This window comes from Camelina sativa, chromosome 13 (assembly GCF_030686135.1).
Source record: "Camelina sativa cultivar CO46 ecotype springtype chromosome 13, ASM3068613v1".
In the NCBI taxonomy this organism is placed as follows: domain Eukaryota; kingdom Viridiplantae; phylum Streptophyta; class Magnoliopsida; order Brassicales; family Brassicaceae; genus Camelina; species Camelina sativa.
In genome coordinates, this window is record NC_141892.1 from 8,623,826 (window position 1) to 8,646,246 (window position 22,421).

The 22,421-nt window shown below is 37.2% G+C and overlaps 6 protein-coding genes and 1 long non-coding RNA gene across 7 annotated transcripts; 1 reads left to right on the plus strand and 6 right to left on the minus strand.

Annotated features, from left to right (window-relative positions):
* Positions 1 to 2,554: 2,554 nt before the first annotated feature.
* On the minus strand, positions 2,555 to 4,181 carry LOC109128295 (uncharacterized). Its single transcript, XM_019234378.2, has 2 exons — positions 3,063 to 4,181; positions 2,555 to 2,826 (listed from the first exon to the last, which is right to left on the minus strand). The coding sequence occupies exons 1-2, from the start codon at positions 3,640 to 3,642 to the stop codon at positions 2,792 to 2,794; spliced, it is 615 nt and encodes a 204-aa protein (XP_019089923.1). The 5' UTR covers positions 3,643 to 4,181; the 3' UTR covers positions 2,555 to 2,791.
* Positions 4,182 to 4,454: 273 nt separating this feature from the next.
* Positions 4,455 to 8,008, minus strand: LOC104736163 (T-complex protein 1 subunit beta). The gene is made up of 11 exons (XM_010456098.3): positions 7,571 to 8,008; positions 7,423 to 7,479; positions 7,252 to 7,317; positions 7,043 to 7,154; positions 6,802 to 6,930; positions 6,627 to 6,698; positions 6,346 to 6,461; positions 6,053 to 6,129; positions 5,321 to 5,806; positions 4,918 to 5,233; positions 4,455 to 4,822 (listed from the first exon to the last, which is right to left on the minus strand). The coding sequence occupies exons 1-11, from the start codon at positions 7,574 to 7,576 to the stop codon at positions 4,676 to 4,678; spliced, it is 1,584 nt and encodes a 527-aa protein (XP_010454400.1). The 5' UTR covers positions 7,577 to 8,008; the 3' UTR covers positions 4,455 to 4,675.
* A 247-nt stretch (positions 8,009 to 8,255) lies between these two features.
* Positions 8,256 to 10,654, plus strand: LOC104736165 (protein TIFY 3B). Its single transcript, XM_010456100.2, has 5 exons — positions 8,256 to 8,729; positions 9,497 to 9,608; positions 9,699 to 9,879; positions 9,972 to 10,029; positions 10,222 to 10,654. The coding sequence occupies exons 1-5, from the start codon at positions 8,590 to 8,592 to the stop codon at positions 10,316 to 10,318; spliced, it is 588 nt and encodes a 195-aa protein (XP_010454402.2). The 5' UTR covers positions 8,256 to 8,589; the 3' UTR covers positions 10,319 to 10,654.
* On the minus strand, positions 10,640 to 12,623 carry LOC104736164 (E3 ubiquitin-protein ligase AIP2). Its single transcript, XM_010456099.3, has 5 exons — positions 12,129 to 12,623; positions 11,736 to 11,940; positions 11,444 to 11,643; positions 10,956 to 11,168; positions 10,640 to 10,878 (listed from the first exon to the last, which is right to left on the minus strand). Exons 1-5 carry the CDS (start codon positions 12,300 to 12,302, stop codon positions 10,729 to 10,731), a joined length of 942 nt encoding a protein of 313 aa, XP_010454401.2. The 5' UTR covers positions 12,303 to 12,623; the 3' UTR covers positions 10,640 to 10,728.
* Positions 12,624 to 12,851: 228 nt separating this feature from the next.
* On the minus strand, positions 12,852 to 14,392 carry LOC104790134 (UPF0725 protein At4g29550). The gene is made up of 7 exons (XR_015577658.1): positions 14,363 to 14,392; positions 14,114 to 14,177; positions 13,984 to 14,021; positions 13,716 to 13,829; positions 13,415 to 13,621; positions 13,222 to 13,328; positions 12,852 to 13,122 (listed from the first exon to the last, which is right to left on the minus strand). It is a non-coding gene; the product is annotated as a UPF0725 protein At4g29550 (long non-coding RNA).
* Positions 14,393 to 14,566: 174 nt separating this feature from the next.
* LOC147929321 (uncharacterized) lies at positions 14,567 to 17,010 on the minus strand. The gene has a single exon (XM_087482293.1). The coding sequence runs from the start codon at positions 16,302 to 16,304 to the stop codon at positions 14,598 to 14,600; it is 1,707 nt and encodes a 568-aa protein (XP_087338419.1). The 5' UTR covers positions 16,305 to 17,010; the 3' UTR covers positions 14,567 to 14,597.
* A 2,192-nt stretch (positions 17,011 to 19,202) lies between these two features.
* On the minus strand, positions 19,203 to 22,267 carry LOC104736168 (eukaryotic translation initiation factor 2 subunit beta). The gene is made up of 11 exons (XM_087482294.1): positions 22,093 to 22,267; positions 21,753 to 21,891; positions 21,410 to 21,456; positions 21,180 to 21,294; positions 21,032 to 21,090; positions 20,869 to 20,926; positions 20,677 to 20,774; positions 20,373 to 20,518; positions 20,135 to 20,277; positions 19,969 to 20,054; positions 19,203 to 19,519 (listed from the first exon to the last, which is right to left on the minus strand). Exons 3-11 carry the CDS (start codon positions 21,446 to 21,448, stop codon positions 19,448 to 19,450), a joined length of 816 nt encoding a protein of 271 aa, XP_087338420.1. The 5' UTR covers positions 21,449 to 21,456; positions 21,753 to 21,891; positions 22,093 to 22,267; the 3' UTR covers positions 19,203 to 19,447.
* Positions 22,268 to 22,421: the final 154 nt, after the last annotated feature.

A 22,421-nucleotide genomic window follows, 5' to 3' on the forward strand; every position in this document is an offset into this window, starting at 1 on the left:
AACAGAATATATACAACAATAGGTAAGTAGTTGTAACCGAATATCCCTATATTCTATCACCCTCCCGCAGTTGAAGCTTCCGGTTCTTGGATGGTTAGACTGGTTCGAAACTCTTGGAATAGACATGTTGATAAACCTTTTGTGAAGATATCGGCATATTGGAGAGAACATGGGACATGTACGACCTTGACTTCGCCAATCGCTATCTTTTCACGAACGAAATGAATATCTAGTTCGATATGTTTGGTGCGTTGATGCTGCACCGGATTCGTCGCTAAGTAGACAGAGCCAATGTTATCACAGTAGACTATAGATGCTTTATGCAGAGGGAGATGAAGCTCACGCATGAGATTGCGCAACCATGTTAGTTCAGCCACCACATTTGCCATGCCTTTATATTCAGCCTCTGAGCTTGAACGTGAGACCGTTTGTTGTCTTTTTGCTGACCATGAGACAAGGTTTGAACCTAGAAAAACACAATAACCGGATGTTGATCGATGTGTGTTCGGACAACCTGTCCAGTCCGCATCGGTGTATGCAGTGAGAGAAGTAATATTTCCCCGAACTAGTTGTAGAACATGTTTCACTGAACCTTGCAGATACCGAATAATTCGTTTGAGAGCATTCATATGAGGAACCCATGGATCATGCATATATAGACAAATTTGATGAACAACATAAGCTATATCTGGTATGGTGAATGTGAGGTATTGTAGAGCTCCTGCGAGACTTCTATAAGTTGTTGGATCAGTGATTGGATCACCCTCTGTTGTTGCCGAGAGTTTGGATTGCAGATCCACCAGTGTAGCACAAGATTTACATTCAGCCATGCCTGCTCTTTTAATGATGTCCTTTGCATAAGCATGTTGACTTAGAAACATACCTTTCGTGTTGTAATCGACCTTGATTCCCAGAAAATGTCGAAGCTTGCCCAAATCTGACATTGGAAACTCATATTTCAAGCGATCAATAATTTTCTGCATAAGTGGAACAGTGGATGCAGTGAGCATTATGTCATCGACATATACGAGTATGTAAGCCATTTCTGGACCTCGTTTATAAACGAATAACGAGTTGTCTGCTTTGCTCATGACAAAATCCAGTTTGACCAGAAGCGTAGTTAATCGAGAATTCTCTTGGAGCTTGTTTTAAGCCATATATTGCTTTTTGAAGTTTGCAGACATGATTTGGAAACTCTTTGCTTACAAAACCTGGGGGCTGATGCATATAGACTGTTTCCTTTAAGTCACCTTGCAGGAAAGCATTTTTGACATCTAGCTGATGCATTGGCCAGTTTAAGGCAACACCCACATCAAGAACTGCTCTTATCGTTGCTGGTTTGACCATTGGACTAAATGTTTCTGTGTAGTCGACACCATGCTCTTGAGACTTGCCATTTGCAACCAACCTTGCTTTATGTCTTGTCAAAATCCCATCTGCATCGTATTTATGCCTGAAAGCCACATTGATTTCACATTATTGACCTTTGGAGGTCTAGGTACCAAATTCCAACTCTTAGTATCTATCATAGCACCATATTCATCAGTCATAGCTGGATTCCAATTTGGATCCAGTAGTGCTTGGTTATGACCTTTTGGAAGGGGTGATTTAGATGTGGTTAGAAGAGAAAGCACTTGTTTTTGTTTAGTGATGCCAGATTTTGACCGAGTGGTCATGGAGTGACTTGGAACAGGTGGAAGAGTGGACGTAGGGATGGTGTTTGGTAATGTTGGTGCAGTTGGTAAAGAGTTTGGTTTTTCGAGAATTTGTTTGAAGAGTGGTGGTGTTTCTGCATCAGCATCCAGAAATGTATATGTTGGAGTTTTAGGTAGGGAGCGATCAGTTACTGGGAATGTATCTTCGACAAAGTGAACATGTCGTGAGATAATAATTTTTTTGGTTTTTCAAATTCAAGCAGCGATACCCTTTGTGTTGGGTTGGATATCCAAGAAACAAACATGGTGTTATTCTTGGTGAGAGTTTAGGAAGATTTGAATGATTGAGATTTGGGAAGCATAAACAGCCAAAAACTCTAAGATGATTGTAGGAAGGAGGTTTGTTGAACAGCAGAGCAAAAGGGATTTTATTTTGTATCGATTTTGATGGAAGGATGTTCAAAACATGAACAACCACATTTAAGGCCTCAACCCAATAGCTAGGTGCTAGGCGAGCCTGAAAAAGAAGAGCTCTAATGGCATTGTTTATTGTTCTGATCATCCTTTCCGATTTTCCATTTTGCTGGGAGGTGTGAGGACAGGAGAAACGAACCTTGATTCCATTGGAATCAAAGAATTTATGGAATTGATGGTTGTTATACTCTCCACCATTGTCACATTGAAAAGCTTGAATGTGAGCATTGAATTGAGTTTTAATCAGTGAGGTGAAGTGAATGAATTTAGAGAAAACATCACTTTTTCGGCGAAGAGGATAGACCCACAGATAAGGTGTGAAATGATCAAGAAACAACACATAATATTTGATTCCACTAATGCTTGGAACAGGAGATGTCCAAACATCAGAGTGTATTATTTCAAAAGCTTTGGAAACAAAAGTATTTGAAGATTCGAATGGTAACTTTATTTGTTTGCCCAAATAGCAAGGTTCACAAGTTTGAGAAGGCTTGTGCTTATTACAAATACCCAAAGAGTTTGAAAAAACAGAATCAAGAAAAGCATTATTAGTGTGAGCCAATCGTTTATGCCAAAGAGAAGGAGTGGAAGCTAGGAGAGCAGTTGATTGAGGTGGTGTTTTATTGAATGAGGCTGGAAGAGTGTAGAGGTCACCAAGGCTATCACAACGGAGAAGAGTTCTCCGTGTTGGAAGATCCTTCACAGAGAAACCAAATGGATCAAAATCAACAATACACCAATTATCTGTTGTAAATTTTCGAACAGATATCAAATTCTTAACTATTTGGGGTGTAACAAGGACATTGTTTAGGGAAAGAGGTCGGGACAGGCTTTTGATGTGAGAAGATCTTACACAAGTTACTGGAATTTTGGAACCATTACCCACTATGACCGATTGATTGATGCTATGGTTAGACATAGAGTGGAGATTACCTGTTGTGGAGGAGAGATGTGCCGTTGCCCCCGAATCCATAATCCACGGATAGGCTGTTGGATCAGCAAGCATTTCAGTTATCGGAGCAGCAGGCTGAAGCTCCATCAGATGTGCCTGCTGGTGCGACTGTGGGGGATGCGGTGTTGGGAACGACGGTCGGTACGGTTGCTGAGGCCATTGACCATAGTAGTTGGGCCAAGATGGGAATGGGCCTTGCCTGAATGGAGGTGTGGCCCAGTTGGGAAAATTGGGTCTAGACTGAAAGTTATTTCGACCACCTCCTCTTGAACCTCTGTTTTTGCGATTTCCTCTGTTGTTGCTGTTGAACTGTGAACGATTACTAGGGTGGTTGAATGAGCGAGTGTCTGGTTCTGTTGTTGTTGTCGCCGTGAGAGCCGTTGTGGAGGATGAGTGATCTGAATGTTTCGCAGTTAGTCTTTGTGCTCTTTTGAGGCGTGATTCTTCAAGGTACAGCATCGATTTTACAGTCTCAAATGATGGAAAGGGTTCTTTGTGTTTGATTACATTGATAATGTAATCAAACTTCTCATCGAGACCATTGAGCAAGTACGTCACCATGGTTCGTTCAGTCACCGGGGCATCAACATTGGAGAGTAAGTCTGAAAGAGATTTTATTTTCTGACAATACTCTTTAATGGATCGATCCCCAATTACCTGATTACGAAGCTCATTGTCTAGCTGGATCGCCCTCGCCTCTTTGTTGTTGCGAAACTGATTTTCTACACGTAACCAGACATCACGCGAAGTACCTCCGGTTTTAAAAGATGAACGGAACAGATCTGGAGCCAAAGTACCGTAGATTCAGAGTTTTACGAGACTCCAGATCTATTGATTTTATTGATTTTACATGTAATATTTCTTCTATTGATTTTACATGTACTATAGTTTATGCATATCCATTAAATAATTGGATAAATTGGTGCACCTTTTTTTGGTTGTTGTAACTTTTAACTGTTTTGGTAAAAGAAATGAAACCATGAAAATTTCTGCGATTCAAATCAAATCATCTAGTATAAAACTACAAAATCGAAAACCAAACATACTTTTCTGGTAAGACAATTGATAAAGGCGACGCTACAATTAAAGCTTGCGATTGTAAGGTCCCATGTTATTGATCTGCTTTCCTTTTATAGTGTGGTTTGGTCGGTTGACCAAACCTTTACAACGCAAAACCACCTCAACGTTGTAGGTGATGTCTCCATATTTTTAAAGATATTTTTTTATACAAGTCGATCATTCCTACACAACAATTTGAACAATACATTGTATCATTCCAGATTTTGTGGTAGTTATATAACTTGAGACTTTGTTTACGTAGCCCTTCAATTTTTACTGATCCATTCTCCTGCTAAAATATATTAGAATTTAAATGACCCTACCAAAACAAGTTAACCTTGGAGATTTCTTAAAAGTCTAAATCCAAAATCAAAACAGGGTTATATAAAGAAACAAAACAAAAAGATGAGTTTACAGAGCCAAACACTAAAAGTTTTAAGAAATGAAAACACAAAGCTATGACATTGAACAGCATCACCGGATGATATGATATCATGAAATCTCGGTCCCACCATCTTCATGTGTTGGGTTGGTTTCACATCCTGTCTTCTCTCCTCCTAGGAGCACATGTAATGATCTCATCCACTCGCAGTATCATCTCTGATGCTTCTGTTGCAGAAAGCAGAACCGCTTGCTTCACTTTGAATGCTTCATAGATTCCTCTCTCTTCCATATCTCCTACCTGTAAAGAATCAATCATCATCATCATCACAATTCAGCTCTAGTCTAACCTACCACAATCTATGCCCGATCCTAATGCTTATAGAGTTTACTTACAGATCCAGAGATGACATCGATTCCGGCATTGCATCCATCATTGTGGTGCTCTGCACGAAGCTGAGCTACCAATTCGGCGCTGTCTAAACCAGCGTTGTCAGCGATTGTTGTTGGAATAGCCACTAGAGCCCGTGAGAAAGCTTCAATGGCATGCGATTTTTTGCCAGCAGTTTTCCTTGCAAGCTCATCCACTTCCTTTGCCATAACCATCTCTGGCCATCCACCTCCAAGCAACACTCTAGTGTCATTTACTGTTTGGGAGAGTACACATAGTGCATCATGGAGTGATCTTTCAGCCTCGTCTAGAACATGGTGACTGCAAAAACAGAAAAAAGAAAAACCACATAAAAATTGTTGAACTAGAGACGAAGTTTTTCAAGTAATGGGAGTAGAAAATGTATACCTAGCTCCCCTTAGGACAATTGAACAAGCTTGGCCCATTTCACAACCAGAGAAATGGATCAACTTGTCTTCACCAATCATAATTTCTTCGATGAGTTTGCAGTGCCCAAGCTTAACAGACTCGGGGTTGTCAAAAGTTGATGCGATTTCGCCACCAGTAACCAAACCAAGGCTCTCTATCCCCTCAAAGTCAGCATGCTCAATAGCAAGTATACCAGCATCTGCGAAGAGTTCCTCAGGGAAATTGTAGATCAACTGCCTGTTAACAAAGCAGTTGATACCATGGGCAATGATCTTCTTCACCTTGTCTTTCATCTTTTCCTTCTCAGCCCCTTCAATCTCAGCAACCTTGGTCATGGAATCCACACGGACACGTGCACCGTAAATTTTCACTTTATCAGTGTCCATAGCAGTATTTGCTACCAAGATCTTTGCATTCTCTATACGCTTTGGCTGCCCAATTCCTATCTTCTTGTCAAGAATAAACCTATACGCATAAATTAAAGTTGAGATATCAGAGACAAAAATACTGGATGCACAAAGGCAGGGACGCAACACTACATGATGCCGTTCAACATTCTAATATAAGACTATACATATAAAATTAAGCTGCACAAGCTATGAAGAAGAGAATGAAACACGAGATATCCTGAACAGATGAATAGTAAACAGAGATCAATAGCATACAGAAACAGATTTCAAACAGGAGTCAAAGGCAAAAGTGTTGTCTTACCCTTCATCCAAAAAGGAATCTTTCAGGGACCCTCCAGGTTTTTTGATGATCTGGATAGCTTCCAAGTTTGTGCTTCCCTATTTGAACAACAACACCAAAATGTCAGAAGAAATCATTTAGCACCTCAAAACGAAAACATGCATCTACAGGAAAGAAACTAGTGGTGAAATGAGACTAGCTTTACTACATGACATTCGTCAAAGAAAGCTCTTCTTTCATTGCACATAAATTCCAGAGAAATAGAAGGAAGGAACGAAATGCTGACAGATTTTAAAAGGAGGCAGAGATGATACCTTTAGCCTGAAAACAGCATCCACGGCCATTTCTGCAAAATGTTCCTTGTCCTGTGAAAGAATTTTGGAACATAACGTAGTCATCGCAATCTTCAGCAAGTCTGACCTAAACTTCTCTGCATTATCACAAAGCACAATAATGTAAGTAATAGTAAGATTTTAAAAAGGTTAACAGTAAAAGAAGGAACTGCTTGAATCCAACACCGAAGCCATCACACAAACAAGAGAATGCGATACTTATACCAACAATAACAACGTCTAACCATCTATATAGTGATTACCTGCATTTTCCTTATTATCAATGACTCTTTTGAGTAAAGCATTGCGAGCACATTCGGAAGCCATTCTGTAACCTAAGAATCCAGAAAATGAAAAAGATTAGACATCATCGTCGTAATGAAACAAGGAGCTGATAAAACATTGTCATCTTTACACTTAAAAGAGCCAGATGCTTACCTGCTATGATTGTCATAGGGTGAATTTTAGAAGCAACAAGCTTTTCAGCTTCCCTCAGAAGCTCGCCGGCCAAGACAACAACAGAAGTAGTCCCATCACCAACCTCATCATCTTGTACTTTAGAGATGTCTGAAACATCAAAACCAGATACAAGAAGTGTGAGAAAAAACCCACCAAAAAGAAAATAAAGACCAAGCCCAAAACTTCCAGTAACAATGTTGCAGGAGAAAAGCATACATACCAACAAGAACTTTAGCTGCAGGGTTGTCTATGTGAAGTGACTTGAGAATAGTAGCACCATCGTTAGTAACAGTGACCGCATGACCTCTACCAGTAGATTGTAAGATTTTATCCTAAAGAACAACAATAAGATCCAAACCACAATCAGTCGAAACGAATTTGAAAGTTTAAAATTAGAACCTTTTCATATATCTAGAGATCGGAAGTTACCATGCCCTTTGGCCCTAAAGTAGACTTAACCAGATCACTGATAGCCATTGCACCAACAAATGATGCCTAAGAGAGAGCAACAAAAGAAGTAAATCAGATTAAATAAACAGTGAGAAGTGAATCTGAAAAACCCTAATTCCTCAATGACAGTAATAAACAAAAAAAACTCACCATCCTAGCACGTTCTCCCTTCTCTTCACTAGCATCATCTTTGAAGATCTTATCGATCTACACACGAAATAGCGAAGTTAATGGCTGCGTAAAGAGCCAAGGGAATGCAAAAAAAACAGTAATGAAAGCGACGACAGCGTATCATTACCGGCATCGGGAAGAGCGGAGGAAGAAGAAGGAGGCTGCTTCAGTATCGGAGATCTCCTCTGAAGTCGACGAATCTGGGATCAGGACTGTATAAAAGCGAGGGTCGTTCACGAAGAACGAACAAGCCTAAAGGATCTCGAGTAGAAGAACAAGCCTTTTTAAAAGAGAAGCTCGAGTAGAAGAAATGAGGGAGAGAGTGCCAAAACCCAGATCTTTCGGAACCCTAAATGAAAAAGCCCAATGACCAAACTACCCTCACTTCTTCTAGATTTCTCTACTACCCTTGGTTAAAAAATAAAGCTCAGATTAAAAAAATTATTGTTACAGCAGTTGCGTTTTGTACGCGATTATTTGCTTTTGTGATTAATCATTTTTTTTTTTTTTTTTCACAAATATTTCCCTAAATACATTACACAAACTTGAATTTTGGCGATGATTTAGCGTAACATACAAACCACTGGATTATTAATATGCTCTGATAAATCATAAATTAATTGTTCTCTGCAATTGGGTTCTTTGTGTGCTAAAGAAAAGAAAAACTAAAGATGCCAGGGTCTTGTTTTGGGGACTATATCTAGTCCACATCTTAAAAGGCTTAGCAGGTAAGCCCAACATTTCTTTTTGAGCCCAATAGAACTCAAGTCTCAGTTCTCAAGATAATATCATTTTTTAAAAATTCATGTCTCAACCACTAGACACGTTCTGAGTTGTCGTCGTTAACAAGGGAATGTCCCACATTAAAGGCAAAACCCAAAGAAACGACACCGGATCTTATTCGCGCACGTTTCTAAATTAGTGTCTTGTCTGTATTTTATTGTCTTCGTACCGAAGTCAAACAAAAAAAACAATATCCACCGCCACGTGTCCAAATCGCAGGAGCTTCTGGAGGAGGATATATCTCGGACTCGGAGGTTCCCGGTCTGCAACACGAATCCGAAACAACCAGGAGAACAAGAAGATATTTTAAACATTCTTATCGGATTAAAGAGAGAGATTTACGAGTTTTGAGAAGACAAAGCTATGACTATGGCGAAAGATGAGTCACACGCTTCCGTTGAAGGCGGATGTGTTGTTGCCGGCGGCGCGGCTGAGATCGGCGGTAACGGAACCGAGCACGGTGTCTTCGGCGGATCTGTTGAGAAATCGATTCACGAAGTTAGGTATGAGCTGTGTTTAGACTTGCTGTGTGGATTCACATGTTTTTTTTTTCATCTTCTGTTTCTTCCCTTTGAATTTGAGTTTAGTTTTTGAATTTGTGTGTCATTTCTGATAGTGAACATTTCGATCTGTCAATACTTATAAAAGGAAAGGAATTTGAGGATTTTATTTGCTATTTAGAGAAAGTAATATTTTACCTAGAGGAATCATTTTGTTCTTGGCTAGAACAATTGATCATCTTGTGCTTCAAAAGTCCTTAATGCATACATAAGTTTATTCATGTGAATTTGGTTAATGGAACTTCATCTTGTACATTTGAAACTGGAGAGTTTTGGTTTATATGAATCATATTGACTGAAATGAGAAACCAAGAAGTTGCTATATTTAGTCACTATATCAGTTACAGCTTTTGGTTTATTATTGTGTGTTGCAGCATATTCATATATCAAAGACATCCTTCCGTGTTTCTTGTTAAACGGGTCTGACTTAAAAAATTGCTTGAATTTGTGTGTTTTAACAAGAAATTTTATGTTACCTTCTGCGAGTCATTTGACATGGAACTCAGAAGAACCTGATTCTTCTGATTATTGGTTGTTAGAACCACTAAATCACTTTAAACACTAAATGACAGTTATTATAACCAATCTCTTGCCTTTGTATATGCTGTTTAGTGCCTTTATCAACAGTCACAATATGTGGAGAGTTTCATTCCTAGCTATTAGATTGTTGTCAAATGTTGCATTAATACATGGATCTTCTGCTATTGAAGGTCCACGGAGAACATATCATCTGAGGCAGATGCTTCAACGGTCCTTCCAAGTCAGCTTACTATTTTCTTTGGTGGGAGTGTTACTGTGTTCGATGGACTCCCAGCAGAAAAGGTTGGTCAATCGGAGCAAATTCTACACTTTTGTTGTCCGAAAAGCTAGCTTAAGAGAGTTCCTGTTCTCATTGTGATCTCACGCTTGTAGGTTCAAGAAATCCTTCGTATTGCTGCTAAAGCCATGGAGACAAATAATTCTACGAGCATCAGTCATGTCCCATCGCCAGCACTTAACAGAGCTCCTTCTTTCTCAAGCACATCTAATGTAGCTTCACCAGCTGCACAATCATTTCCCATTCAGCCAATTTCGTTTTGCAGATCCGCGGCTGGTCAGTATTCGATTCAACTGGTTATAATAATCTTCAAAATTTGAAAATGGATACTCTCATTAGATTCTTACAATTATGTTTTGCCAATTCAGATCTACCTATTGCAAGGAGGCATTCGCTTCAACGATTCCTCGAGAAAAGACGGGACAGGTATGCATCCTTTATAACTACACTCCATCCCTCTGGAAATTTAAATTCTATCTATTTTATTGAGTTTTTGATTGATTTACTAATCCGGAGCTTGTTGATATGCCTGAGAGAGACTTGTAAAAGATAGGTTGATCATATAATGTTCCTTGAGATTGCATCTAACAGCAACATTTACATTCTTTTTCTCTGCAGATTGGTCAACAAAAACCCTTACCCTACCTCCGACATAAAAAAGACAAATGTGCCAATAGGCAATGCCTCTATCAAGGAGGAGTTTCCGACTGCTTAGCAGAAGATCAAACCTCAGGGTTACAATAAGCTTTTAAAGCAAACTAAGTAAAACTTTATGTCAATATGGTTGATATGGTAATCTATCATGTATGCTGCTGTGTGTTGTTTGATAGTCGTGTTCTGTATAGGTTTGTTAGACAAACCAAAGATTTGTTTGCATGTCTCTGGAGTGGTCAGACATGTTTGTCTTTTTACGAGTTGCTTTAAGGGCAGACGATCATCTCTACTGAAAAAACTACTATTGTGGATTTAGTAATACTCTTGTTGTTATGTACTTGGTGTCTTTTCAAGACAATTTGTGTTATAAAGTAATGAAATCTTTGTTGTTATTCTATAAGCTTTCATTCAAAACAAATCGAGGGAGATGTTAAAGTACAAACAGTGGCAGTGTGCCATAAATTTTACAATCTAAACGTACATATATTCACCTCCGCGGACAGCATTCTCTGCGCCTTTCCTCTCTTCCTCAGCCTCTTTCTCCCTCTCTTTCCAGTTTTCGTATTTCTGATCGTCTGTTGGTAATTCATGACGACATATAGGGCAAGAGTTATGCTCGTCCTGCCACAAACAATTAAGATCATAAGCTTTATGTTCTTGCTTACCCTTAAGCTTTAAAAGAATGAAATTAACTTTACCAGCCAAGGCTTTAGGCAAGGAGGGTGGAATGTGTGCTTGCATGGCAGCTCCTGCATTTTGTCGCCGATTACAAGATTCTCCTTGCAGATGCAGCATTCTGCCTCTGGTCCTAACTCTTTAAGCAGTTCCTCGCTAAAAGCGATCACTGGAAGTTTCTCTACAACTTCTTTACTAGCCGGTGGAACTCTTGGTGGTCCACCATCTTCTAGCATCTGTATAAAACACATCATATATATCATTTTTCAATCATAAGGCTAAGCAAAAAAACCACTCTACCAATATCATATTAGATTGGGGTTAAAGACTCTTGATACGGAAGAAGGAGACAAATATCAAAGCCATATTTGAACACAGATTGCTTTAAACTCATCTATATGTGAAGTATCACGCTTTATCAGGCAATGTGAGAACATACAACAACGAAATCATTTAAAACTAGTAAGGAAGAAAAGAGAAAGGGCATTGCCAAAAAAGATAAAACAACTACCTCCGGGATGATACTGTCCAGGCCGTTGATGAGTTCTTGCATCAAGTTGGCCGTATCCCCAAGAGTGTTTTCAGTAGGAGCATTATTAGAGGATTCACCAGCAACAATAGAGGCGAAAGCAGACATGAGATTCTGCTGCACTAGCCACTGAGGCTGTGGCGGCTCACGATCAACCGTTAGATGTCCCTCAAAAAGATAACCTGGAACAAATTCACAAAGAGTAATAAACTCACCCCAGATTCTCTCTTCAGGTTAAACCATATGATAAAGCCAAGCTAAATGCTACACAAACCTTGTGAGGTCTCAGTGGGCTGGATATCAACTTCGGTTAACTGGTCTTTGGCTTGAGCAATGCAAGATTTCAAGTGTTTCTTCTCAGAAGCATCAGATACAAGTCGCTCAGCTTCCTCGAAAAGGCTCAGCCCCGCAACCCAAAACCCAGTAGCTGTATATCTTGTCTTGAGAACCGTTGCAACTCGAGATACAACTATGTAAAACTACAATAGCCATAAAACAAACGAAAAATTCGATTATAACATAGAAATTGAACAAATTGAAACTCAAATTGGATCAAATTGAAGATCCTTGACGTACGCATCAATCAAAAATGGCCAGTATTCTAAAATTTCGAGAGCTAATTTTGAAATCTATGGTTACCTAAAATTGAAACAAAATAAAACCAAACCTGTTTGCGGAGAGAAGGAGAGGAAGAAGAGTAGTGATCACGCAGGAGATCATGAATAGAACGAACGGAAGATTCGAATCTCAGCTTTTTGTTAAGCTGTTTCTGCAGATCATCAAGTTGAAGCTTCAAACTTTCCTCGGAAGGAGACGGTGATGAAGATGCTGCTGCATCCATTATATTCTAATTACTAAAGAATTTAGGGATTTTCGATTGGAATTTGGGGGTTTTTGTAAGAAGAAGATTCAAACGAATTCCATCAAATGAGCAAACGATTGATCTTTCATCGTCTTCTTGGATTTGTAGGAGCAGAGAGATTTCTTGATCAGGAGGAAAGGGATGAAGTCGGTCGGTTTTGCTTCATCTTGTTTGGTTTGGTTTGGTTCGAGAAAATAGATTACATACGTCAAATTACCGGTTTACCTAATAGAAAACCGAACCATTTTAATGTTTATATTTTTGAGATTTTTTTTTAAAAAATATCTGAATTGAATACACATCTTTAGAAATTTTACAACAAGTTCATATATTGGGGATCTTATGTACTGTTTGATTTTTTAATGAATTAATTGTGTACTGTTTTAAATTTTAAGAACCATTGATCTCTTAATTAAAAATTTATCCTCCAATATAAATGATCTCTTATTTTATAATTATGGATCTCTTATTTTAAAAATATAATTTTTTGAAATAATAAAAATTTAAATAGATTAGAAATAGTATAAATGATTAAACATTTAAGATGTTATAAAAATGGGAAAATATTACATTTAATTAATTTTAAGCATACAAAACATAAAATAAACATAATACATTTTATAATAGAAGTGCAATTCATAAATAGAGAAAATGATTAATTGTAATACTGATTTACCCCAACTCCTTCACTAAATTTTACCTTACCCTGCTTCAAGGCACATATGTCCTGTTTTTCCATCACTTGTTCTTCTTACTATGCCTCTGCACTCGCAACTCTAATTCATTTCACCTGCATTTTCTAATCATCTAAAACTTATTAGATAAATCTTGTATACCAGTCGAAACAGATCACATATATATATAGTGAAGAAGATGAGTCAAAAACTGAACACCTCACCTCATAGAACTGTAACTTATCATCATTTTGTGGCCAATCTGGCATATCACCTTTATAGAAGTTATCTATAGCATCCAAGTCCCCAAAGACAGTGGCATCTCCAATGCCTAAAACATACATTTTAAAAAGATTTAGCCATAACTAAAAATAAACAGTATTGCCGACATGATTTTTTTCACACACACAATTTTACCTGGCACTTGAGGCTTGATCCTGCATATTTTTGTGACGAGTATCAAACGCGCTTTGTTCTCTCATACCCTGCATCCGTGACTAAAGTTTGGAAAGTGTGAATTGAGTTGTTGATAAGATCCATCACCCCGGATGTTGAATAAGAATTGTAAAGTGAACCGATTTCTGAGTTAACTTTGACTAGACTCTTGAATTCTAACTTCTTTCCCTACAAGGTTAGAAGCAATGAGGTAAGCATCTATCTATCAATCGATCACAAGGAGAGGGTAAAGCAAAAGTGCTTCTCCATCTAAGAGAGTAACCTTTTCAAGATTGTAACAACGGAGTCCAACCTTTGCAAAGAGTTTGTCAGAGGGACTACATCCACCCGGCATTATGCCATTATACGTATGGTTGCAGAAATCAACATCAAATCCCTAAAATTACAAATTCAACACATATTAAATTTGGAATACGAAAGCACAAAACTTGCAAAACACAATTTCAAGAAATCACACCCAAAAAGATTCTCACTAAAACTTAAAAGACATGACTAACAATGATACATAGTAGGAAAGAGCAATAACATACCCTGTTCTTAGATAAACTTTGGTCAGTGAAGGATCCAACTCAATTGCTCTGTTTACATCTGCCACGGCCTCTGCTCATTGAGAAACAAATCAGACCCAAATCTAATCAAACCACTGAAGTCATATAACACCAAGTTCCAAAAGAAAGACATGCTCTACTACCAAATCCAACAGCCTCTCACAAAACTGAAGAAGCTAAAAGTGAAATCAAATGAAAGAGAGAAAAATTCTTGCAAAGAACCCTAATTTGGGATCAAAAATCAAAAATCAGAGAACCCTAATTTGGGATAAAAAATCAAACAACCCTAATTCGTTTACCTAAGCGCAACCTCCTCTGATTCCATATCTCCTCCGCCGATTCAATCTCCTCCGACCCCAACCTCCTCTGATTCCATATCCTTCAATTCCATCTTCTTACTTTGTCGATTCGGGAGTTATAACGCGAGAGAGAGAGGAGAAAAGAAATAAAATTTGATCGATCCAATTTTGTTTTTCCCTTTTCTATTATTTTGTTTGCCTATAGAAGGACGACACATATCACCTCTTAAATCAAAATTGGATATACTATATAAGAGGCTCCCTTACCATTTTTCTTTTGTTTTGATTTATTTTTTTTCACCAAAACATTAAAATCCCCTCTATGAACCTCCCGATGGAGAAGGTCTTAAATATTTTACCTTGACAACGGTTCTTACAAGAAACGCATATTAATGGTCGAGAAATATGACGTTTGGGAAGAGCCTGAACATCATTCTCCGATCCCCTTGCTAAGTAACTATAGGGCTTCATGTATTGGTCTGCACCAATTACGCATTCAATATGAAAAGCTGTGTAGCATTCGTTGCACCCGTAACACAAGTTACACAACGCTTCTGCTCCCGTATCTTGTAAATTACGTTCGCACACCTCACACAAATTTTTCTCGCTTACTTCTTCACCCCATAACAACGTGAGAGAATGTGTGTCGTAATGCTGATATTTTGCTTTGTATGGTAAGGTAACACACCTGAAACATACAATTAAATTGCATTTCATGCAATTTAATTCTTTAAGACATCTTCTTTTGCATACGTCACACATAGGTTCTACTCCTTGGTTTAAAGATATGAATAAGGGATGTTCATGACCTTTGTAATCAAACGGCTCAGAAATTGAAGCACACCTTACATCTAGATTAAAGCAGTCTTCATCTTTGCAATTGCACCCATAGCCAAAGCCATTATGTATACGACCACAAGCATCACAACTCGAGAATTCTCTATTGTGAAACTGCTTCATTTTGAGTGGATGAAGATGCAAGGCATGTTGAATTCTACGGGGAGCCTTAGCACATGTTTCATGGAGGATGAACTCACACTCCATACATGAATACAAGTTACCTTCATAGATAGGAAGGACACACGCTTGACAAAATTTATTCTCGTCATATAGCATATTGACCTCGAGCCGGAGATGATGGTCATGAAGAAAATAAAGTATCACTCCTTCAGATATCATTTCGAACTGCCCAACATCTTGTGTTATATCATCTTCTTCTGGTACACCTTCGAGTTCTTTTCCATCCCACACATTCTTCCATGTAGCACATATTGGATGAACAACATAATCGCTACACGTGTCACAAGTATACGCACCATAATCACCGTTAATACTTTGACGACAAACTCCACAAAACCGTTCTGATCTTGATGGAAAAGAAAGAGTGAAGGAGATACGGTGGTGGTGACATGATATCTTGATGATGTGTGGGAGATTCATACAATCAGCATGAGATACAAAGTTGCATCTGACACAAATGTAGGTGGGACAAACTTGTCTCAGCCAACCACAAAGGTTACAAGTTAAGCAAGTTTGTCTGGGGAAAAACATGAGAGAATGAACATGGTTTTTTGGTGGGTCTACAACAAAGGGTATTGGTTTCATCGCACATGTTGGATGCATAAAAATCTGACATATCGTACAATGATACATTAACCCATTTGCTAATATTTTACAACATAAACACTCAATATTGTCGGAAGCCCCATAATAACGAACGAAAAGTTGGAGAGGATGCTCAGAGTGGTAGGGATGATTAATTTTTAGTGGAGACTGGATACATTCCCTATGGAATTTTTTATCACAGTAGTTACAGAAGTAATAGTCTGTACCAAAATTTGAGCCTTTGCATATGTCGCACCCACCATCAACATCAAATTCCTTATTGTTGCACCAAAACAGAGGGAGTACATGATGATCAGAAGAATCTGTTGTTGTAGGAATTACGTACTCGTGGGAAGAACCGAGCAGATATGTTGGTGCAGGATTTAGCACCCCCAACATACCGAACTAAACCAGAAAAACAATTTGGTTATTTAACTGGGAATCCGGTTAAGAACTCAATTAGGTCATTTAAGCCCAGTTCAGACAGAGGAAGCCCAGCCTCGAAGGAGAAGAACCGACTTCCACTTCGCCCGGCGGCCGACGCAAGAGATAAAGCAACTTTCCTTATTTCAGTTCGTCTCATAAGGAAAGTTAATATATTATGCGATCTATGAATATGTATAAAGAGGGAGAGACTTCTCCATTGTAAGACATCCATTATTGAATACAATTATTCAGTTCTCTTTTTGTTCTTAGCAATCTAAACCTTAATTCTTCGAGATCAATTCCCTTTCTTCTAATTTCAAAGCTTAGATCGGTTTTCTAGAGAGATTACTTTACTGAATTTTTTTTCCCCCATAAACAAATTTATTGTGGAAACCTAGTTTCTACAAGATAAAAGCCATAAACTCCTGCATAAGAAACGTCCTTTCGCTGTCGTTCCTTAGGACATAAGAAAAGAGGTTGAAGAGAAAGCTCAGTGGAGGAGGTTAGGGTATGTATTTGGGGTATGGGACAATACTTAGGGTGATGGTATACCAAAAACAGTCTACCATTCTTTTCCACCTCATGAAATCCACCGTTATAATCCATGACACTCTCTCTTAATTTGTCTTTCTTTACTATATTTTTGTTATAGGTTTCTTTTTAAAAAGTATTTGTTATACAGAATATCAAACTTTTAACAATTTCCATTATATATATGAAAATATGATTCCAAAAGTGTTGTTCTACTTTTGATAATTGGATCCTTAACGTAAAAAACGTTGTGGAATTTGTTCTTTTCCTTCTGTAGTGGTTATTATAATGTTCTTATTTGCGTGAAAATAAAGAATAAACTGTTCTTTGCATATAATTTTCGTCATTTCTTAAATTTTATCACTTCAAGATTCTATAAAAGTCGTGGTCAATTATTGAGCCAAATGATTAGTAACAAAAAGAATTTATATTGAGACTAAAATGAACTCAAACAAGAAACACGAAAAGAAAACTAAGTTTTGAATGGTAAAGTTAGGGATTTATATTGAGACTAAATGAACAAGAATTTATATTGAGACTAAATGAACAATCGAACCTCCACTAAATTGTAAACCGATTTATATTGAGACTAAATGAACAATCGAGCCTCCACTAAATTGTAAACACGAAAAGAAAACAAGAATTTATATTGAGAGAAAGGTCATGTTTGTTTGGTGAACCAGATGCAATATCTGAAAGCAAATGCTTATTGTTGTTCGTTTAGTAACAATTAATAACTCATCTGGATATAATATCTGGATACATTTTAAAAACTTATAAAAAAAAACTAAATTTCTAAATGAGATTTTTTAAAAAGTTTGGATGAGGTAAACTCATCCATAATTTGTAAAAGTAAAAAATACCCCTATTTAATTAAATAATTACAAAATATTTTTTCTCAATTTTAATATACATACAACTCTAAAATTTCAATTCTTCACCCACCAACCTGCAAAATCTCATTTTCCTCTAAAACCCCAAAATCTCGTTTTTCCGCTAAAATCGCAAAATTTGGCTTTTTCCGTCAAACCGTAAAATCTCGTTTTCCTACCAAAAACACAAAAACATGAAAACTCGTTTTCCCGCCAAAACTACAAAATTTTGTTTTCCCGTCAAAACCGCAGAGTTACGTTTTCCCGTCAAACTCGCAAAATCTTGTTTTCCCGCCAAAACCGTAAAATCTCGTTTTTCCGCCAAATCCGCCAAATCTCATTTTCTCGCCAAATCCGCAAAATCTCGTTTTCCCGTAAAAACTGTAAAATCTCGTTTTACCGTAAAAACTGTAAAATCTCGTTTTCCCACCAAACTCGCAAAATCTTGTTTTCCCACCAAAACCGCAAAATTACGTTTTCCAGCCAAAACCGCAAAATCTCGTTTCCCGTAAAATTGCAAAAAAAAAATTCCCGCCAAAATCGTAAAATTATGTTTTCTCGCAAAAAATTAAAATTTTATTTTCTCGCCAAACTCGCAAAATCTTGTTTTTCAGCCAAAACCGCAAAATCTCGTTTTTCCGCCAAACAGCAAAATCTCGTTTTTTCGCCAATACCACAAAATCTTGTTTTCCGCCAAAACCGTAAAATTACGTTTTCCACAAAAAAATGCAAAATTTTATTTTCTCACCAAACTCGCAAAATCTTGTTTTCCCGCCAAAACTGCAAAATTTTGTTTTTCTACCAAAATTGCAAAATCTCATTTTTAAATATTTATTATATATATATATATTAAAATAAACAAAAAAAACATAAGTAAATTTAAACCACTAAAACATATTCAACATAAAATAAATGGTTTTTTGGTATTTTACATATATTGTATCCAGATACATATATCAAATTACAAAACAAACATAATTGAATCCAGATACAATTTATAGACACATGAACCAATAACACAAACGAACATCATCTAGATGTTGCGTCCACATACTGCAACTTGATACTGTATCCAGATATTTTGTCTAGTTTACCAAACGAACAAGGCCAAAATGAACAATCGAACCTCCACTAAATTGTAAACCGATTTAAAGATAAGAAGAATTTCCGAGATTTTAAAGTAATGATGTGGAACACTGTAATAAAGTGTTGAACATTGATGGTAGTCAGATCCAAATTTGAAAGTTCAATAAGGATTTCTATAAGAAAAGTGAGAAACCCTAAACAATATGATGTTTGTGGCTGTTTGCAATTGATTTATACTCCAACTCTTTCCGGATCTTTACACGCTTCGAGATAAATTCTCTCCTCAATAGAGTTTTGGTGTCCATTAGCTTTGAAACTTAACCATTTTCAATTACAAACGTACAAGAAAACATGAAGAAGAGGCTTTGCATGGACAAGAGCGTTGAAGCAGAAAAGGACTAAATCGACCATCAAGTTAACCACAATGAACCTAACAGAGTCAAAGGTTTTGATCATATCCATATTTAAGGTGAAGTCATAATCTGGTGATTCTTCTTCATCATATTCCAAAACAACAACAAAAACGAAATAAGTATTTAAACTCAAAAGCTCATAGCAAGTCACAGAAGCAGTAGAAGAGAAGCATTGAACCAACTCCATAACAAGCTCACTTCACCTTCCAATTTCTTAAGTCTTTCTGCGACCAACACGAGCAACAAACCCTTGCTTGATCTGAGTCACAGATCGTTGAGATCCACACTGCAAAGATGAAACACAGAAGATTCAGCACAGAGTAAACACTTGATCAAGCAATGTAGGCAAAATATATATCTACATCATTGCCAGCCTCACATGACTCTTCAATTTAAGTCAGAGAATTATGATTCACTAAGAAATCTATGCCTCCTGATGAGTTTATGTTCACCAAGTATCAACTACAAGACAAAGCATAAAACTGTGTGTGTGTAGGGGGTAATCAACTGGGTTATCACCAGTCTGTCTAAAAGAGAAATCATGCATGATAGAGGCTTTTGGCTAGTGAAAAGCATGAGGAGAAGACAATGGCATATATAAGCTTCTCTTAAAATTATCAGTTCCCCATCATATGATTGAAATGATGTAGGCAAGAAGAGTTTTAGTATTTAGCTGCGCAGAAAGTACAACAGAAACCGAGGAATGCATATTAAGATAAGAGCTAAAATTTATACCTTTTCACATCGCAAAAAGAAGAGACGATTCTCCTTAGAAAGAATTGTGTCAGGGCTCTTGCAACCAAGGCAAATGACGTACTCAGCTGCAAATAAACGAAGCGATTAAGAACTCTCCAAATAGTTATTATTCACAAATTTGGAGACTAGAGAGAAAGTTACTTACTGATATATCGCCGCAAAATCCCTTCAAAATTCTTAGGTGCAAACCTTCCCTTAACAACCAACCTTTGCTGCCCATCAAGCGAACCACTAGTACCCAACTCAGCAAGCAAGAAAGTCATAACATGATCTGGTTGACGATGCATCCTGATTTTTTTCAAAGCAGTGTCAGACAGCCATCAAAAATATACAAGTATCATAATGAATAAACGAATTTGAGACAAGAAGGGGTTTGTTCGTACGTCTTGCAAAGGTCCATAAAGTTGACAAACACTGTCTTCTTTGTCCCTTCACGAAGAACCTGAGGAGGCCTCATAACTGTACGACGCCTATCTCCAGCAAGCTCCGGATTATTTTCACGGAGAATGTTAAAAACTCTACCAAGAAGCTGCAAATATAAGTCCCGTCAGGGGAGAGGGATTTTTGAAATGGATACTTTGACATACGAACAAATAAAGATAAATATTTTTGTTTTTGGAATGGATACTTTGACATTGCAAATCAACACGGGTTGTTGATACAAATAACCATCTAAGATATACTCACTTCGTCATATATGTAGTCTCTATCACTTCCCTCCCAGGGGTAACGTTGCTGCTGAAGAACCATTCCTTCTGCCCCTTCTTCCTCCTCATTAGCAAGATCTGCAATATATTCTCAATAAGAATTTAACATGAAAAACATTCAAGCCCTAGTAAACAATTAATAAGCAAAAAAGAAAGAAAAAAAAAACCATACCATCCAAATCTTCTCCAGCATCAACAATTTCATCATTCAACAAGCTTGATTCATCAAGCTAAACACAAAACAAAAACAACAATATGAAGCACATTATCATCCAAAACACACGTTTAAAGAATAAAAAAAAACCTTAAAAGGCAGAAAACGTTAAAACACTCACTGGCTTCTTCTTCTTCTTCTTCATTCCAGCAAATGAACTCTCAAGATCACCATCATTAGCTACAGAAAAAAAAAAAAGGAATTAGACAAAAAAGTAACACAAACACGATTAAAAAAAAACAAACAAACTGTTTCACAAATCATCGTACCAGGCAATGAATCAGATTTCTCAGCCTGTGAGGACTCTCCTACGTCCATAACAGGATCCTGAATCACAACTTTCTTCTTCTTCTTCTTCTTGGTTGGATCAAAAGGTGCGAGCTGCTGTAAAACGATGAACCAAAACACAAAATTCAATAATGACTTTTTAACAAACAAAATATCAATATTCTATACCGGTAAAATCGACACCTAAGAAACCACAGGATCATTAATTTACCTCTTGCTCTTCCTTCATCTCATTGTTTTCGTCAGCCATGATTGCAACTGAGACAAAAAAACGATAAAAACACGAATGATAATAAGCACTCAGAAACCAAAAAAAAAAAAAAAATCAGGGTTTCGACATCAAAAATCGATAATCTCAAACGCAACGAAAACAATAACTAGATTCAGGAATAAAATTTTGGAATCCCAATATGAAATCATTAGATGATTATTATACCCACAGGTCAAGGGTTCACAAGAGACAAAAAGGAACGCGGCTAGGTTAACCAATGATCGCTAAACTCAATAACTCCAAAATACAGATTGAACTTTGAGATCGACAGAAGGAAACTCACAAAGGGATGTCGAAACGAGATAGGCCTAAGGAGTAAACGAGGCTGCTTTGCAATGGCGATGAATCCGAGAGAGCGAGAGTAAGCGGCGCAGGTCTGGTTTTAATCTGACATAAGTATTAACCCTTTTTTGCTCCTCGTCCTAAAATAGTGTAACTTATTATTCTCTTTTTTATTATTATTATTATTTTATATAGATACGGAGACTTTATTTTTCATTTTCTTCAGAAAATTTAATATTTTATTTTGCGAGAAAAAATGATAGATTACTTTTACTTTATAAATTATTTTTAGAGTAAGAGAAGCGGGGATGTAAGCAAACTAATAAAAAAGGAGAACTCACCTGTTTGAAACTAATGTGGAATCGATGTTAGAGAAAAACAAAGACGTTGTTCTTGGATTTAAAGCAAGCTTCTTTTTTAATAGGGTCGAGATGTCGGATGAAGATGATGGATGAGGGGGATGGACTGTGATTGGTCCAATATCTCGCTTGTGATTGGTCCAATATCGGGAATATCTCGTTTCTGATTGGCCAAATTTATTTTCAATTTATTTTTATTTTAATAAAAAAATTAATTATAAATCGGTTTTTTTGTTTTGGTTTAGTATTGGTTTTGATAAAGGTAAAGTTGGATTACTGTTATGTCATTAAGAACATGAGAATAGAGGAAA